This window comes from Giraffa tippelskirchi, chromosome 1 (genome assembly GCF_054371585.1).
Source record: "Giraffa tippelskirchi isolate mGirTip1 chromosome 1, T2T-mGirTip1v1.2.pri, whole genome shotgun sequence".
Lineage (NCBI taxonomy): Eukaryota > Metazoa > Chordata > Mammalia > Artiodactyla > Giraffidae > Giraffa > Giraffa tippelskirchi.
The window spans coordinates 142,827,177-142,844,946 of record NC_137275.1 but is presented as its reverse complement, the minus strand read 5'-3'; the positions used below and the strand labels follow the sequence as shown (position 1 = coordinate 142,844,946).

The window sequence follows — 17,770 nt, the reverse complement described above, 5'->3', positions numbered from 1 at the left end:
CTAAGTGACAAATGTGGTCCACTGGAGAAGGGAATGGCAAAGCACTTCAGTATTCTTGCCTTGAGAACCCCATGAACAGTATGAAAAGGGTACAGACCCCGGAGTCGCAAACGAGTACTACTCAACGGAGCAACTGACGTGTATTTAACCTCCAAGTTAGAGATCCCTGAGAATGTCAGTTCCTAGGCAGATTGATAAGAAGTCTGGGGTCCCCAAGGACGTGAGAGGGGTCTGGGGCTCTCCAGGAGGACATAGGGTTCTGGAGTTCTCAAGGAGGAGAAATAAACAAACTTGTTTTTCTACATTGCTTTGTCTTAGTCAATAGAGCAATGTATCTGGCTCGAGGACATGTTTGTCCTTACCAAGAACCTGCTGACTTATCCTAAGATTATATTAGGGGAGTGGGTCTGGTAAGATCTTTCTATTGTTAGTTCTAATCCCGTTATCTTAAAATGTATATTGTGGGAGTGGGTCTAGTATGATCTGTGAACCTTGAGACATTCTTTTGATTTATTGTAATAACCAATTAAAAAGAATATAGCTTCCTTGCTAAGGCTAGCGAGTGGGGCACTTTTGTCCTCCTTCTGATGCCTATGCCAGAAGCTTCCTCTGTCGCTTTTTATACTTGAATAAAACCCTGCTATACAAAAGCTCTTGGGTGATCAAGGCTGGTCCCCGGGCCCCAAGCTCAATCTTCTTCGGAGATCAGGAATCCGACATCCTCTGCTGCAAGCTATCAGCCCGCTCATCCATTAACTGGAGAGAAGCAATCTAAAGATGATGTCTGTAACCTGAAGCAGAGATTTGAGAGATCTAGTCTATATTGAACCCTTCTCTGCTACTTGATCAGTAAACCCATACACGCACTCTCTCTCTCTCTCTCTCTCTCTTCCTGGTTAACCTCCTCGATGACGGTATTCCATTACCTTAATCGTTCTCAATTCTACCCAAGTAGGTACACCCCAGGTTATTGGTTGGCAACAATTGGATGCCCTGAAATCCCCTTATTTGCGTCTGTGTTCTCTCTTACAGGCTTCCCTGATGGTTCGGACGGTAAAAACATCTGCCTACCATGCAGGAGACCCCGGTTCGATACCTGGGTTGGGAAGATCCCCTGGAGAAGGAAACGGCAACCCACTCCAGTACTCTTGCCTGGAAAATCCCATGGACAGAGGATCCTGCTAGGCTACGGTCCATGGGGTCGCAGGAGTTGGACACGACTGAGTGACTTCACTCTCTCTCTTACTGCTGAGTCCAAGTGGAAGGGATGCAAGTGCAGTTATTATTCAAAGGGACATGGAGAATTTCCCCCTGAAGTCTGGTTCAGAACGGACAACGTATGCTTTAGGAAAGAGTTAATGCACCTTCAAACAGGAGCTATTTCCTCCGATTTCCCTTGTATTTCCCTACCCAGAATGCCATGGTCAAGGCACCAAGGATGTTAAAGTATGTAAAGCAAATGATGAATCTGTAACCTTGGCCAGTTGAGCAGCCTGAAAGTGAGAAACATATCCTGACCTTTCTTTCCACACAACTTCCTTAGCCCAAGACATGTCCTGCCTGAAGCTGGGAGTATTTTCCCTCTCTAAAATACAAAAGCTAAGGAAGCAGGCTTTTTCAAGTTATTGGTGTCCGTTCTTTCCAGGAAAGATCCTCCTTGAGGTCTGAAGAAAATGCTAAAGGAAGAAGACAGACCTCTGCTTAGAAGAGCAAGAAGCCTGCTCTCCAGACGTGGTCAATGTCCTAGTCCATCTTGGCCAGTAAGTGGCACGCTTCCTCCGTAATTATTTTAGTAGCCTCTAGAGGAAAATGGATCTTGCTTCCTAGTCCATTTTGGCCATGGCTGTTGTCACAATATTGTAAGAAGGACATTCTCTCATTCCCAAAAATAGTCATCACAAGCAAATAACGTCTTACATAAAAGTTTCTGAAGAACCTAGAACTTTGACTCAGACTTTTAATTGGTGGCTTTGCACTCTTAGGGCTTCCCTTGTGGCTCAGAGAGTATAAAGAATCTGGCTGCAATGATGGGAGACCCAGGTTTGCTCCCTGCGTGGGGAAGATCTCCTGGAGAAGGAAATGGCCATCCACTCCAGTATTCTGCCTGGAGAATCCGATGGACAGAGGAGCCTGGTGGACTATGTTTCATGGGGTGGCAAAGAGTCGGCACGACTGAGTGACTACGCTTTGCAATCTTAAGGGGAAATGGGTAGCCAGAATCCCAAAGAAACAGGAAAGAGCTGTATGAATGGCTGGTGCAGGGGAAGGAGGAGTGAATCTTGAGAGCATACTGGGAATTGCTACAATGTGAGGAAGTATAGGCAGAATTTGTTTTATCCCATTTCACAGATAATTGCATTTTTTACAAATTGAAGGTTGGTGACAAGCCCACGTCAAGCAAGTCTATCAATGCCATTTTCCAATAGCCTTGGCACATTCCATGTCTCTGTGTCATACTGCAGTAATTCTCAGGATATTTCAAACTTTCACTGGCAAAACAATCTGAAGGTCCAGATGATCACTGGTGATTTTTAGCAATAGTGGAATGTTCTAATTAAGGTATATTACCGTCAGGCCACTCAGGATAGCTCTTCTCTTACTCTCGGTAGATCCCCTGCCCCACCAGTACAGCCTAGGCCTATGACTTGCTTTTCTCTGTACTTGTCTGAGGCCCCAGAGTTGATCTTTTGTATCAAAGGGGTGGTGAGGGGCGTGTCCCTCAACTGCTTTCCATGAAAATTAAAGAGCCCGCCTGATCTCACTCCCACTATGATTAGCCATCTCCTCCCTCACCCCCCACCCCCTCCTTCCCCATTCCCCACTTCCCTACCCTCTACTCCCCACCCCGCCATTGCTCTCAGAATGAAGCCTGTCACCATGTGTGAATACTTCCCACCACCCGTGCACCACCCATGGTGGGGTGTTGCTCCAGGACCTTGCTTCACACGTGTGAGTGCCTCCCATCCCTTAAGCCATCCATGCCTCTGTTCTTGACGGCAGATTCTTCCTTTGGTCTCGAAGCTGGGCAAACAAAGGTCTTGTAAGCCTGCAGGGCACAACCCAACAATTGGTGGCAGCCAGGAGATGACAGAAACTCCTGTGAGTGTCAAGATACAGGATGAGGAATGGAAAGTTATTGGGGGCATCCACTAGAATGTGGGTCCCAAGAGTCTCTGGGTGATCCTTGAGGTGGCTGTCCGCTAACCCAGGGGGCCCCAAAGTTGCTGTCTGTAATCCCAAAGTTGTAGGGTATTCCTGAGGTGGCCGTCTGCTACCATATGGTGCCCCAGAATTGCAGGGGGAATCCCAGAAGCAACAGGGAAATCCCTGGGTGGCTGTCCACTAGTACATGGGGCCTTTGGGTGGCTGTCCCTGATGAATGGGCGCTGCCCAGAGAGCTGGAGAACAATGGCCTCAGCTAGCTCTGCTATTGTATCAAAGTGAGCCTTTTGTAATGTTTTAAGCCAGCTTTCTGGAAGGAATTGGTATTTCTCTTGTGCCTTTGCCATATAAATGATCTACCTGGGCTCTCTGATACTAGTGGTCTGTGATCTCTAAGAGTAAGGAGGAAAAGGAGCTTAGGTAAACTCGGTAGAAATAATTATGTTTGGGTAATGTCTATCTAAAATAGTCTCCCCAGATTTTGGTGACTTGAAACTGAGTTAAGAGAATTCGTTGACTTTCTGTGCCCTATGCTTAGTTGTATCACACTCTTGGAGACCCCACGGGCTACAGCCCTCCAGCTTCCTCTGTCCATGGGGATTCCCCAGACAAGAATACTGGAGTAGGTTGCCGGGCCCTCCTCCTGGGATCTTCGCAACCCAGGTCTCCTGCATTGTAGGCAGATTCTTTAGCGACCGAACCACCAGGGAAGCCCAAGAATACTGGAGTGGGGAGTTGGTCTCTCCCTTCTCCAGGGGATCTTCCTGACCCAGGAATCGAATTGGAGTCTCCTGCTCCGCAGGCGTGTTCTTTATCAGCTGAGCTACCGGGGAAGCCCCGCAGGCAGCTTAGGAAGGATGTATAATATTATTTATCTTTCCAGCATCATTTGTACCTAAAGCTTCCCGTGTGAGGACATTCTTTTCCTTTACCTCTCCTTGCAGTCTTTAGTATAACCGAAATAAAACAATACTGTTTACATAAACAGTATTCTCTGTAATACTGAGTGCTTCAATGCCGTAGGAACTGCATTTGGTTTATTCACATGTATTCCTTGGTGACAATTACACAGTCTGTCACTCGGGTACTCAATTTATATGTATAATATGAATGGAATGAATGAGTAAATAAATGTAACCACCCACTCTTTAATAAAGTTTTAAAATGGGGTTTGGATTTCACTTTTTGAGTGAAGAAACTCATTTTCTTTGATTTAATAAATATAACAAAGCACAAATGTAATCACATGAAATGGTAAAGATGCTTTAGAAATTTTAATATGATGTACAGATGAAATGTAATTTTATAAATTTCTGAACATTTTAAGTATGTTAAATGCAAGGAGGAATAAATAAATCAGCAACAGATAACCTCAGGGCAGGCATCACTTAAGGACTCATGCCCCTACAGCTGAATACTTTTATATCTACTTGCTTATTACTACTGACAAAGTATCAACTAAAGTAATTCAATGAATTTGGTGGCTAAAGCAGAAATCAGAGTCTTCTGAAATGAGCACAGGTGAGTGTACGAGGCTGATGTGGCATCTTGGTCGGTGAGAGTCATCTCAAGGTGACTTCAGAGCTCCACCCAGGTTTCTTATCCTTTTCTGCAAGATGGATGACGAAGAGAGGGCTCTCATCATCTCCACCCTGACGATTTCCCAGGCGCACTCGCTGTATTCCTTCTGTTTCAGGTAGTCACGGATTCCCTGGAAGTACCTCATCACGGCCAGCACGGGGCCCATCCTTCCCTGGTCAGAGGCATCCTCTCCCTTCACCAGGCCCGGGCAAGCATCCAGGTCCTCCAGCTGTTGCATGAGTCCAGCGCGGAGCTGGTCCCGGATGGCCGTGTTCCAGGCAGCAGGGGAGTGCTCTGTCTGTAAGAGGTTGAAGCACTGCTTGAGCATCTCGTGGAGGACAGAGAGGGCCTGGTCCTTCTGGAACTGGCCGCGCTCCAGCATCTCCTGGGGAAGACCGAAGTCTTTTCTGTCCTGCAGACAGGAGCGAGGGGAGAGTCTGCTCATTTGCCGCAGGAGCCTGAGGTTCTGCCTGCCAACCGACACATGGTTCCAAGGCCGGTTACAGCCCAGAGATCCTCCAGGGCTGCAGCTGACCAGCACCAGGGCCATCAGTAGAGAGACCGCGAAAGCCATGGGGAAGATGAGGCTGCTGCTGGCCTGCCTGAGACGGCGTCTGGGTGAACCTTGAGGTAGGGTGTCTGATGACAATCTTTCTAGCAAGGCTTTTAAGTAGGGAAGACGGTACTCATTGTCCGAAAATTTCTCCCTCACTTCCTCATTGTGCTTTCATTTAGATATTACCTATTTGACCTAGAAAATGTAGTCAATCTACACTCTGAAGTTTTACAGTAGAAGTTTAATTTTCCCAATAAACTTTGGATTTGTCAATGAAAATGTGTATCAGTTAGATGAGATACTAAATAAAGGCTGAAGTTATGCAATAATACGAAGACTTATAGACATGTACATAGTTATTATGTACAGATTTAAGTATAATAATAAACATTCCTTCTGTTTGTATTTTGTCAGGAACATAAGTTTTCCTTGATCCTTAACTGCATTTTTCCCTCCTTATCTTACACGTAGGAATTCAGTCACTCAGGCCATATTGATATCTGTATTTTGTTTTCTGTCTCACCCAGGATAAGCTTGTAATTAGGAGTGAGTGAACGACTCAGATGTTTCTGTTCTTTTGAGGACATTCATTCAGGTTCCTGAGATTACATTTCACTGGGGCCACAGGGTCATGAGGAGGGGAGTATTTCCTGCCTAATCAGTAAACCAGGATGACACAGTCATCACGAGTTGCCAGCCCTCCAGGGTGCTCAGGAAGGGGACATACACCTGTGGGCGAACAGCTACCAAGTTGCAGCTACTCCCTACGGTGAGCCCAAGGCAACTCAGGATGTGATAAAATGCAAGATGCAAGAAAATGCAAGGAAAAATGCCCCAGGAGAGCTGAGATGCATGAAAGGAACGTGTTCAGTGAGCCCAGACACTTGCCTCTTCCCATACATGGGGAAAATGCTAAATTCCTTAACTTGAGATAGCTGGTTTTCTTTAATTCACAAAAACGCTTTGATGTTCAGACTACATCCCCGTTCTTGCAAATTCCTGTACAACCTGACGCTTCCCTTCACCTCCTTGGAGCAATTCTCTCAAGGTGAATTGAGAAACTGCCTCCCGAATTCCCTCCAAATAAAGTATAACGCTCATCTTTTAGGTTGTCACTATTTTTCTCTTTTTTGAATTAACTGATTTATTTTATTTGGAGGCTTATTACTTTACAATATTGCAGTGGTTTTTGCCATACATTGACGTGAATCACCCGTGGGTGTACATGTGTCCCCCATCCTGAACTCCCCTCCCACCTGCCTCCCTGTCCCATCCCTCAGCGCGGTCCCGGTGCACCAGCCCTGAGCGCCTGTCGCATTCATCCAACCTGGACTGGCCATCTACTTCACATACGGTAATATACATATTTCAATGCTAGTCTCTCAAATCATCCCACCCTCACCTTCTCCCACAGAGTCCAAAAGTCTGTTCTTTACCTCTGTGTCTCTTCTGCTGTCGCGCATATAGAGTCATTGTTACCTTCTTTCTAAACTCCATATATATGCATTAATATACTACATTAGTGTTTTTCTTTCTGACTTACTTCCCTCTGTATAATAGGCTCAAGATCAACAGTCAGGAACAATATACGAGACATCAGGGTTTCTTTCAACCAGCTTTTTATGGTCGATCTCTAGTCTTCCACGGGCTGTGCCGATACCCCCACCAGGAATCCTGCTTCTTTTCTGGTGCATGTAGGTCTGAAGATTCTCATTAACTGTCTTTCCAGTACCACCTCATTCACAAGGTGGTTATCACCTCTAGTAGCACATCTCCTCTGGAATGACGGTGTCCTCAGCCCAAAGTCTCTGGGCCTCCCCCATGAGGGCAGGCTAACCACATCCTGAGAACTTCAGAATTCTACTGTGGAGGGGCTTGTCTCCTTGTTTGCAAAGTCATTCATCTTCCAGCATCCCCACCCTCTCCCGTGCAGTGTTTGTGTGAAGGAGGGGAGTTCTCAGCGATGACTTCCTCTTCTTCCGATCCATGTCGCCAGCTATCAAGTGTCAGCAGCCCTGAGATGCTGAGATCTGAAGTGTGGAGACCTAAGTAAGTGGTGGCATTATCCAATTGCAATTGTTACACCTTTAGGAGACAATTTTTATTTTGCCACGACAGCTTTTGTTGCTCAATTCTTTTACGTAAAGTGTTCAAGATTTGTTCTGCTCAGAATTTCTGAGTTGGGTATAGGTGACTCAGTGATGGTGTTCTGTATTAGTAAAAGCTTATGTCACAGAAATCAGTCACCTTCAGGTGTTCGTTCAGTCTACATACTTCCGTTGGGCTGACTTGTCGATCCATCTCTGTGCTGTGCTCAGAATGCAGAGCAGTGAGGCCCAGGCTGTGTCAGGGAGAAATAGCCTCGGTTCTCTACTTACTCATGATGTTTTGTTTTAAATTTAAAGAACAGCAAAAGAAAAAAAAAAATTGAAGAACTTATTTTTTGCCTTTTGATTTACTGGCCAGTTTGTCTCTCCTACTGCGTTCCTTTCCGTTTCATCCTAGGGTTAATACAGAAGGAAGGGAAAGAATGGCAGAGGGGCATCACCATATTTTCTGTGATTTTCAAGACTAGAGATTTCTTTTGTTTCTCATTTCAGCTTTCCCGGAAGGCAAAACTTGATAGTTGTTTGTGGACAAAAATAAATCAAATATAATTTTGAATGTCATGAATGAGAATATAGACAACTGTCCTTTCTGCTGACAGTATGGCAAAGTGTACGTTGAAGAAAGGTCAACCAAAAAACGGAAGGAATCATAATATTTGAAAGTTGTCAAACAGTCTCAAAGACAGCCACGTGCACGTGCTAAGTCGCTTCAGTCATGTCTGACTCTTTGTGACCCTGTGGACAGGCTCCCCTGTCCGTGGGATTCTCCAGGCAAGAATACCTGAGTGGGTTGCTATTTTCTCCTCCAGCGAATCATCCCGACCCAGGAATTAAACCGTGGTCTCTTATGTCTCCTGGATTGACACGCAAGTTCTTTACCACTGGTGTCACCTGGGAAGCCTCCACAAAGACAGCCAGGTGAGACCAAAAATTGAAGATGTAGTCTTGCCCCCAAAAGGGGCCCCAAAGTGTTGAAGGAAGAAAGAAAAGGAACAAAACTTAGTTAAGAAACAAATTGGACAGCCCTCTCATTTGTCAGTTGGAGAGAAGCAAACTAAAGACAAGCCTGTACACTGAGGCAGAAACTGGACAGATCTAGGCTAAACTGAAGCCCTTCCCCACTCTCTGAGCAAACACTCGTGCACACATGCACACACACCCACCCACACGCACGCACACACACATGGATACATCCTGGTTAATTCCTGAATTACGATTGGATTACCTCAATAGTTCTCGAGTCTACCCAAATAGGCACACCCCAGGCTATTGGTTGGCAACAGTTGTATTCTCTGAGCTCCCTCTATTTGTGGCTGTGTTCTGTCTTACTCCTGAGTCAAGGTGGAAGGGATGCAAGTGCGGTGATTCTTCAAAGGGAATAATAAATCTAAAGGAAGGCTTTAAACAGGGAAGACAGTACTCATTGTCAGAAATTTTCTCTCTCACATCCATTATGTGTTTTCATTTAGACATTTTCTATTTGACCCAGAAAATGTAATTAACCTATACTTTTAATTTGTATAATAAGTGTTTTGTTTTCCCACTAAACTTTTGATGTATCACTCCAAATGGGTATCAGATAAATGAGAAACAAATTAAAGGCTGAGGTTATGTAGGGATGTAGAGACTTATACACATGTACATACTTCTGTGCACATTTTAATATATATAAAGATTCCTTTTCTTTGTGTCAGGAACAAAATCTTTCCTTGATTCTGGACTGCATTTTTTCTCTCCTTATCTTATACATACGAGGTCACAGTCCCTCAGGCCCTACAGGTTTCTGTATTTTATTTTCTGTTTTAATCGGAGCAGAGGCTTGTAATTGTTAGTGCATGAGCTAATCGGTTGTTTCTGCTCTTTTGAGAACATTCATTCAGGTTCCTGAGGTTACATTTCACTGGGACCACAGGCCACGAGGAACAAACTGTTTTCTACCATATCCGTAAAGCAGGATGACACAGTCATCAGAGTTTCCAGCCCTCCAGGGTGCTCAGGAAGGAGGAATATACCTCTGGTCTGACAGCTGTCAGATTGCAGCCACTCCCTAATGTGAGCCCAAGGGAACTCGGGATGGGGAAAAATGCAAGGCGCACGGCCCCAGGATAGCCAAGATGCATGAAAAGAATGATTTCAGTGAGCCCCGACTCTTGCATCCTGCCATGCATAGCAAAGTGCTAAATTCCGTAACTTGAGATACCGGGTTTTCTCCGAGTCACCAAAATATTTTGAGGTTCGGACTACCTTCCCTCTCTTGCAAACTTCTGTGGAACCTGGCTCCTCCCCCCACGTCCTTGGAGCACTTCTCTCAGGGTGACTTGAAATACTGTCTCCTGAATTCCCACCAAATAAAACTTAACTCTCAGCTTTTAGGTTGTGACTTTTTTCTTCAAGTTGACAGTCAGGAATAATATCCGAGACATCGCTATTCTTTTCACCATTTTTTTTTTTTACAGTAGATGTATAGTCCTCTACAAGCTGTGCCAGTACCCAACCAAACACAACATAACTCTCAACTTTTAGGTTCTGACTTTTTTCTTCATGTTGACAGTCAAGAATAATATACTAGACATCACCATTTCTTTCCACTGTTTTTTGTTTTTTTAACGGTAGATCTATAGTCCTCTATAGGCTGTGCCAATACCCCCACCAGGAATCCTGGTTCTTTGTGGTGCACTTAAGTGTGAAGATTCTAAACCAAGACAATTCATTGTATTTCCAACACTGCCTCACTCACAAGGTAGTTTTCACCTCTAATAGCACTTTTCGTCTGGAATGACAGTGTCCTCAGCCCAAACTCTCTGGGACTCACTCGTGAGGGCAGGCTTACCACTTTGAGACGTTGAGGATTTTACTGTGGAGGGGCTTGTCCCTTTGTTTGCAAAATCATTCATCTTCCAGAATCCCCACCCTCTCCCTGCAGTGTTTTTGTGGAGGACTGGAGTTCTCAGTGCTGACCTCCTCTTCTGCCCTGTGTCCCACGTTATCAAGGGTCAGCAGCCATAAGACGCTGAGAGCTACAGTGTGTTTTTGTCTACGAGTGTGTGTGTTAGTCGCTCAGTGGTGTCCGATTCTTTGCGACCCCGTTGACTGTAGCCCGCCAGACTCCTGTGTCCATTGGATTTTCCAGGCAAGAATACTCCATAGGTGGAGGCATTATGCAAGTGCAATTGTTTCACCTTTACTAGACAATGCTTAGTTTGCCACTACAGCTTTTATCATTCAAACTTTTTACTTAAACTGTTGAACATATGTTTTGCTCAGAATGTCTGAGTTGGCTATAGGGAATTCAGTGATGGTGTTATATATCATTATAAGCTTATATCACAGAAATCGGTGACCTTTAGTTGTTCATTCAGTGCATACTTGGGTTGGGCCGCAATGTCTATCCATGTATATTTCGTGCTGAGACTGCGGAGCCATGAGGCCGGGCTGTGTCAGGGAGAAATAGCCTCGTTTCTTTACCTACTCATGATGTTTCGTTTTAAATTTAAATCACAACAAAAGACTTAGGAACTTATATTCTCTATAGTGATTTGCTGGTTGAAGTTTGTCTCTCTCCTCCTGGGTTTCGTGCCATCTCATCCTAGGGTTAAGACAAAGGGAAATAAAAGAATGCCAGAGGGGCTTCACCTCATTTTCTGTGATTGTCAAGACTTGAGATATTTTGTTTCTCATTGCAACTTTCCTAGAAAGCAAAACCGTAGTTGTTTGTGGGCAAACATAAAACATATGTATATCTGAACGTCATGAAAGTGAAGAAGATAAGTGACATTTCTGCTGACAAAATGGCAAAGTGTAAGTTAAATCTCAAAAAAGCTCAGCCAAACAGTGGAAGAATCATAATATCTGAAGAATGTTAAACAGTCACAAAGACAGGCATGTGTGCGTGCTAAGTCGCTTCAGTCACGCCTGACTCTTGGGACCCAGTGGACAGGCACCCTTGTCCATGGGATTCTCCAGGCAATAACAGTGGAGTGGGTTGCCATTTCCTCCTCCAGGCCATCTTCCCGACCCAGGGAGTAAACCCAGATCTCTTATGTCTCCTGCAGTGGCAGGTGTGTTGTTTAGCACCGGTGCCCCCTGGGACGCCCCCACAAAGAGAGCCAGATGAGTCCAAAAATTATCCACGTGGTCTTGCCCCCAAAAGTGTCCCCAGAGTGTTAAGGCAGAAAGAAAAAAACCCCAAACTTACTTAACACACAGGAGAAGGAAATGACAACCCACTCCAGTTTTCTTGCCTGGAGAATGCCAGGGACCGGGAGCCTGGCGGGTACACTCCAGTGCAGATCAGTCACTCAGACATGTCTGACTCTTGCGACCCCATGGACCGCAGCATGCCAGGCCTCCCGGTCCATCACCAACTCCTGGGGTTTACTCAAACTCATGTCCATTGAGTCGGTGATGCCATCCAGCCACCTCATCCTCAGTCGTCCCCTTCTCCTCCCGCCTTCAATCTTTCCCAGCCTCAGGATGTTTTCCAAGGAGTCAGTTCTTCCCATCAGGTAGCCAAAGTATTGGAGTTTCAGCTTCAGCATCAGTCCTTCCAATGAATATTGAGGACTGACTTCTTTTAGGATGGACCGGTTGGATCTCTTTGCAGTCCAAGGGACTCTCAAGAGTCTTCTCCAACACCACAGTTCAAAAGCATCAATTCTTCGGCGCTCAGCTTTCTCCATGGTCCGACTCTCACGATCATATGTGACCACTGGAAAAAACATAGACTTGATTGGATGGACCTTTGTTGGCATAGTGATGTCTCTGGTTTTTAATATGCTGTCGAGGTTGGTGGCTAAGTGACAAATGTGGTCCACTGGAGAAGGGAATGGCAAAGCACTTCAGTATTCTTGCCTTGAGAACCCCATGAACAGTATGAAAAGGGTACAGACCCCGGAGTCGCAAACGAGTACTACTCAACGGAGCAACTGACGTGTATTTAACCTCCAAGTTAGAGATCCCTGAGAATGTCAGTTCCTAGGCAGATTGATAAGAAGTCTGGGGTCCCCAAGGACGTGAGAGGGGTCTGGGGCTCTCCAGGAGGACATAGGGTTCTGGAGTTCTCAAGGAGGAGAAATAAACAAACTTGTTTTTCTACATTGCTTTGTCTTAGTCAATAGAGCAATGTATCTGGCTCGAGGACATGTTTGTCCTTACCAAGAACCTGCTGACTTATCCTAAGATTATATTAGGGGAGTGGGTCTGGTAAGATCTTTCTATTGTTAGTTCTAATCCCGTTATCTTAAAATGTATATTGTGGGAGTGGGTCTAGTATGATCTGTGAACCTTGAGACATTCTTTTGATTTATTGTAATAACCAATTAAAAAGAATATAGCTTCCTTGCTAAGGCTAGCGAGTGGGGCACTTTTGTCCTCCTTCTGATGCCTATGCCAGAAGCTTCCTCTGTCGCTTTTTATACTTGAATAAAACCCTGCTATACAAAAGCTCTTGGGTGATCAAGGCTGGTCCCCGGGCCCCAAGCTCAATCTTCTTCGGAGATCAGGAATCCGACATCCTCTGCTGCAAGCTATCAGCCCGCTCATCCATTAACTGGAGAGAAGCAATCTAAAGATGATGTCTGTAACCTGAAGCAGAGATTTGAGAGATCTAGTCTATATTGAACCCTTCTCTGCTACTTGATCAGTAAACCCATACACGCACTCTCTCTCTCTCTCTCTCTCTTCCTGGTTAACCTCCTCGATGACGGTATTCCATTACCTTAATCGTTCTCAATTCTACCCAAGTAGGTACACCCCAGGTTATTGGTTGGCAACAATTGGATGCCCTGAAATCCCCTTATTTGCGTCTGTGTTCTCTCTTACAGGCTTCCCTGATGGTTCGGACGGTAAAAACATCTGCCTACCATGCAGGAGACCCCGGTTCGATACCTGGGTTGGGAAGATCCCCTGGAGAAGGAAATGGCAACCCACTCCAGTACTCTTGCCTGGAAAATCCCATGGACAGAGGATCCTGCTAGGCTACGGTCCATGGGGTCGCAGGAGTTGGACACGACTGAGTGACTTCACTCTCTCTCTTACTGCTGAGTCCAAGTGGAAGGGATGCAAGTGCAGTTATTATTCAAAGGGACATGGAGAATTTCCCCCTGAAGTCTGGTTCAGAACGGACAACGTATGCTTTAGGAAAGAGTTAATGCACCTTCAAACAGGAGCTATTTCCTCCGATTTCCCTTGTATTTCCCTACCCAGAATGCCATGGTCAAGGCACCAAGGATGTTAAAGTATGTAAAGCAAATGATGAATCTGTAACCTTGGCCAGTTGAGCAGCCTGAAAGTGAGAAACATATCCTGACCTTTCTTTCCACACAACTTCCTTAGCCCAAGACATGTCCTGCCTGAAGCTGGGAGTATTTTCCCTCTCTAAAATACAAAAGCTAAGGAAGCAGGCTTTTTCAAGTTATTGGTGTCCGTTCTTTCCAGGAAAGATCCTCCTTGAGGTCTGAAGAAAATGCTAAAGGAAGAAGACAGACCTCTGCTTAGAAGAGCAAGAAGCCTGCTCTCCAGACGTGGTCAATGTCCTAGTCCATCTTGGCCAGTAAGTGGCACGCTTCCTCCGTAATTATTTTAGTAGCCTCTAGAGGAAAATGGATCTTGCTTCCTAGTCCATTTTGGCCATGGCTGTTGTCACAATATTGTAAGAAGGACATTCTCTCATTCCCAAAAATAGTCATCACAAGCAAATAACGTCTTACATAAAAGTTTCTGAAGAACCTAGAACTTTGACTCAGACTTTTAATTGGTGGCTTTGCACTCTTAGGGCTTCCCTTGTGGCTCAGAGAGTATAAAGAATCTGGCTGCAATGATGGGAGACCCAGGTTTGCTCCCTGCGTGGGGAAGATCTCCTGGAGAAGGAAATGGCCATCCACTCCAGTATTCTGCCTGGAGAATCCGATGGACAGAGGAGCCTGGTGGACTATGTTTCATGGGGTGGCAAAGAGTCGGCACGACTGAGTGACTACGCTTTGCAATCTTAAGGGGAAATGGGTAGCCAGAATCCCAAAGAAACAGGAAAGAGCTGTATGAATGGCTGGTGCAGGGGAAGGAGGAGTGAATCTTGAGAGCATACTGGGAATTGCTACAATGTGAGGAAGTATAGGCAGAATTTGTTTTATCCCATTTCACAGATAATTGCATTTTTTACAAATTGAAGGTTGGTGACAAGCCCACGTCAAGCAAGTCTATCAATGCCATTTTCCAATAGCCTTGGCACATTCCATGTCTCTGTGTCATACTGCAGTAATTCTCAGGATATTTCAAACTTTCACTGGCAAAACAATCTGAAGGTCCAGATGATCACTGGTGATTTTTAGCAATAGTGGAATGTTCTAATTAAGGTATATTACCGTCAGGCCACTCAGGATAGCTCTTCTCTTACTCTCGGTAGATCCCCTGCCCCACCAGTACAGCCTAGGCCTATGACTTGCTTTTCTCTGTACTTGTCTGAGGCCCCAGAGTTGATCTTTTGTATCAAAGGGGTGGTGAGGGGCGTGTCCCTCAACTGCTTTCCATGAAAATTAAAGAGCCCGCCTGATCTCACTCCCACTATGATTAGCCATCTCCTCCCTCACCCCCCACCCCCTCCTTCCCCATTCCCCACTTCCCTACCCTCTACTCCCCACCCCGCCATTGCTCTCAGAATGAAGCCTGTCACCATGTGTGAATACTTCCCACCACCCGTGCACCACCCATGGTGGGGTGTTGCTCCAGGACCTTGCTTCACACGTGTGAGTGCCTCCCATCCCTTAAGCCATCCATGCCTCTGTTCTTGACGGCAGATTCTTCCTTTGGTCTCGAAGCTGGGCAAACAAAGGTCTTGTAAGCCTGCAGGGCACAACCCAACAATTGGTGGCAGCCAGGAGATGACAGAAACTCCTGTGAGTGTCAAGATACAGGATGAGGAATGGAAAGTTATTGGGGGCATCCACTAGAATGTGGGTCCCAAGAGTCTCTGGGTGATCCTTGAGGTGGCTGTCCGCTAACCCAGGGGGCCCCAAAGTTGCTGTCTGTAATCCCAAAGTTGTAGGGTATTCCTGAGGTGGCCGTCTGCTACCATATGGTGCCCCAGAATTGCAGGGGGAATCCCAGAAGCAACAGGGAAATCCCTGGGTGGCTGTCCACTAGTACATGGGGCCTTTGGGTGGCTGTCCCTGATGAATGGGCGCTGCCCAGAGAGCTGGAGAACAATGGCCTCAGCTAGCTCTGCTATTGTATCAAAGTGAGCCTTTTGTAATGTTTTAAGCCAGCTTTCTGGAAGGAATTGGTATTTCTCTTGTGCCTTTGCCATATAAATGATCTACCTGGGCTCTCTGATACTAGTGGTCTGTGATCTCTAAGAGTAAGGAGGAAAAGGAGCTTAGGTAAACTCGGTAGAAATAATTATGTTTGGGTAATGTCTATCTAAAATAGTCTCCCCAGATTTTGGTGACTTGAAACTGAGTTAAGAGAATTCGTTGACTTTCTGTGCCCTATGCTTAGTTGTATCACACTCTTGGAGACCCCACGGGCTACAGCCCTCCAGCTTCCTCTGTCCATGGGGATTCCCCAGACAAGAATACTGGAGTAGGTTGCCGGGCCCTCCTCCTGGGATCTTCGCAACCCAGGTCTCCTGCATTGTAGGCAGATTCTTTAGCGACCGAACCACCAGGGAAGCCCAAGAATACTGGAGTGGGGAGTTGGTCTCTCCCTTCTCCAGGGGATCTTCCTGACCCAGGAATCGAATTGGAGTCTCCTGCTCCGCAGGCGCGTTCTTTATCAGCTGAGCTACCGGGGAAGCCCCGCAGGCAGCTTAGGAAGGATGTATAATATTATTTATCTTTCCAGCATCATTTGTACCTAAAGCTTCCCGTGTGAGGACATTCTTTTCCTTTACCTCTCCTTGCAGTCTTTAGTATAACCGAAATAAAACAATACTGTTTACATAAACAGTATTCTCTGTAATACTGAGTGCTTCAATGCCGTAGGAACTGCATTTGGTTTATTCACATGTATTCCTTGGTGACAATTACACAGTCTGTCACTCGGGTACTCAATTTATATGTATAATATGAATGGAATGAATGAGTAAATAAATGTAACCACCCACTCTTTAATAAAGTTTTAAAATGGGGTTTGGATTTCACTTTTTGAGTGAAGAAACTCATTTTCTTTGATTTAATAAATATAACAAAGCACAAATGTAATCACATGAAATGGTAAAGATGCTTTAGAAATTTTAATATGATGTACAGATGAAATGTAATTTTATAAATTTCTGAACATTTTAAGTATGTTAAATGCAAGGAGGAATAAATAAATCAGCAACAGATAACCTCAGGGCAGGCATCACTTAAGGACTCATGCCCCTACAGCTGAATACTTTTATATCTACTTGCTTATTACTACTGACAAAGTATCAACTAAAGTAATTCAATGAATTTGGTGGCTAAAGCAGAAATCAGAGTCTTCTGAAATGAGCACAGGTGAGTGTACGAGGCTGATGTGGCATCTTGGTCGGTGAGAGTCATCTCAAGGTGACTTCAGAGCTCCACCCAGGTTTCTTATCCTTTTCTGCAAGATGGATGACGAAGAGAGGGCTCTCATCATCTCCACCCTGACGATTTCCCAGGCGCACTCGCTGTATTCCTTCTGTTTCAGGTAGTCACGGATTCCCTGGAAGTACCTCATCACGGCCAGCACGGGGCCCATCCTTCCCTGGTCAGAGGCATCCTCTCCCTTCACCAGGCCCGGGCAAGCATCCAGGTCCTCCAGCTGTTGCATGAGTCCAGCGCGGAGCTGGTCCCGGATGGCCGTGTTCCAGGCAGCAGGGGAGTGCTCTGTCTGTAAGAGGTTGAAGCACTGCTTGAGCATCTCGTGGAGGACAGAGAGGGCCTGGTCCTTCTGGAACTGGCCGCGCTCCAGCATCTCCTGGGGAAGACCGAAGTCTTTTCTGTCCTGCAGACAGGAGCGAGGGGAGAGTCTGCTCATTTGCCGCAGGAGCCTGAGGTTCTGCCTGCCAACCGACACATGGTTCCAAGGCCGGTTACAGCCCAGAGATCCTCCAGGGCTGCAGCTGACCAGCACCAGGGCCATCAGTAGAGAGACCGCGAAAGCCATGGGGAAGATGAGGCTGCTGCTGGCCTGCCTGAGACGGCGTCTGGGTGAACCTTGAGGTAGGGTGTCTGATGACAATCTTTCTAGCAAGGCTTTTAAGTAGGGAAGACGGTACTCATTGTCCGAAAATTTCTCCCTCACTTCCTCATTGTGCTTTCATTTAGATATTACCTATTTGACCTAGAAAATGTAGTCAATCTACACTCTGAAGTTTTACAGTAGAAGTTTAATTTTCCCAATAAACTTTGGATTTGTCAAT

At 45.7% G+C, this 17,770-nt stretch overlaps 2 protein-coding genes across 2 annotated transcripts; both read right to left on the bottom strand.

Annotated features, from left to right (window-relative positions):
* Positions 1 to 4,729: 4,729 nt before the first annotated feature.
* On the bottom strand, positions 4,730 to 5,317 carry LOC145541991 (interferon tau-like). The gene has a single exon (XM_081580290.1). It carries the CDS (start codon positions 5,315 to 5,317, stop codon positions 4,730 to 4,732), a length of 588 nt encoding a protein of 195 aa, XP_081436416.1.
* Positions 5,318 to 16,926: 11,609 nt separating this feature from the next.
* On the bottom strand, positions 16,927 to 17,514 carry LOC145541632 (interferon tau-like). The gene has a single exon (XM_081579021.1). The coding sequence runs from the start codon at positions 17,512 to 17,514 to the stop codon at positions 16,927 to 16,929; it is 588 nt and encodes a 195-aa protein (XP_081435147.1).
* Between the last annotated feature and the right edge of the window lie 256 nt (positions 17,515 to 17,770).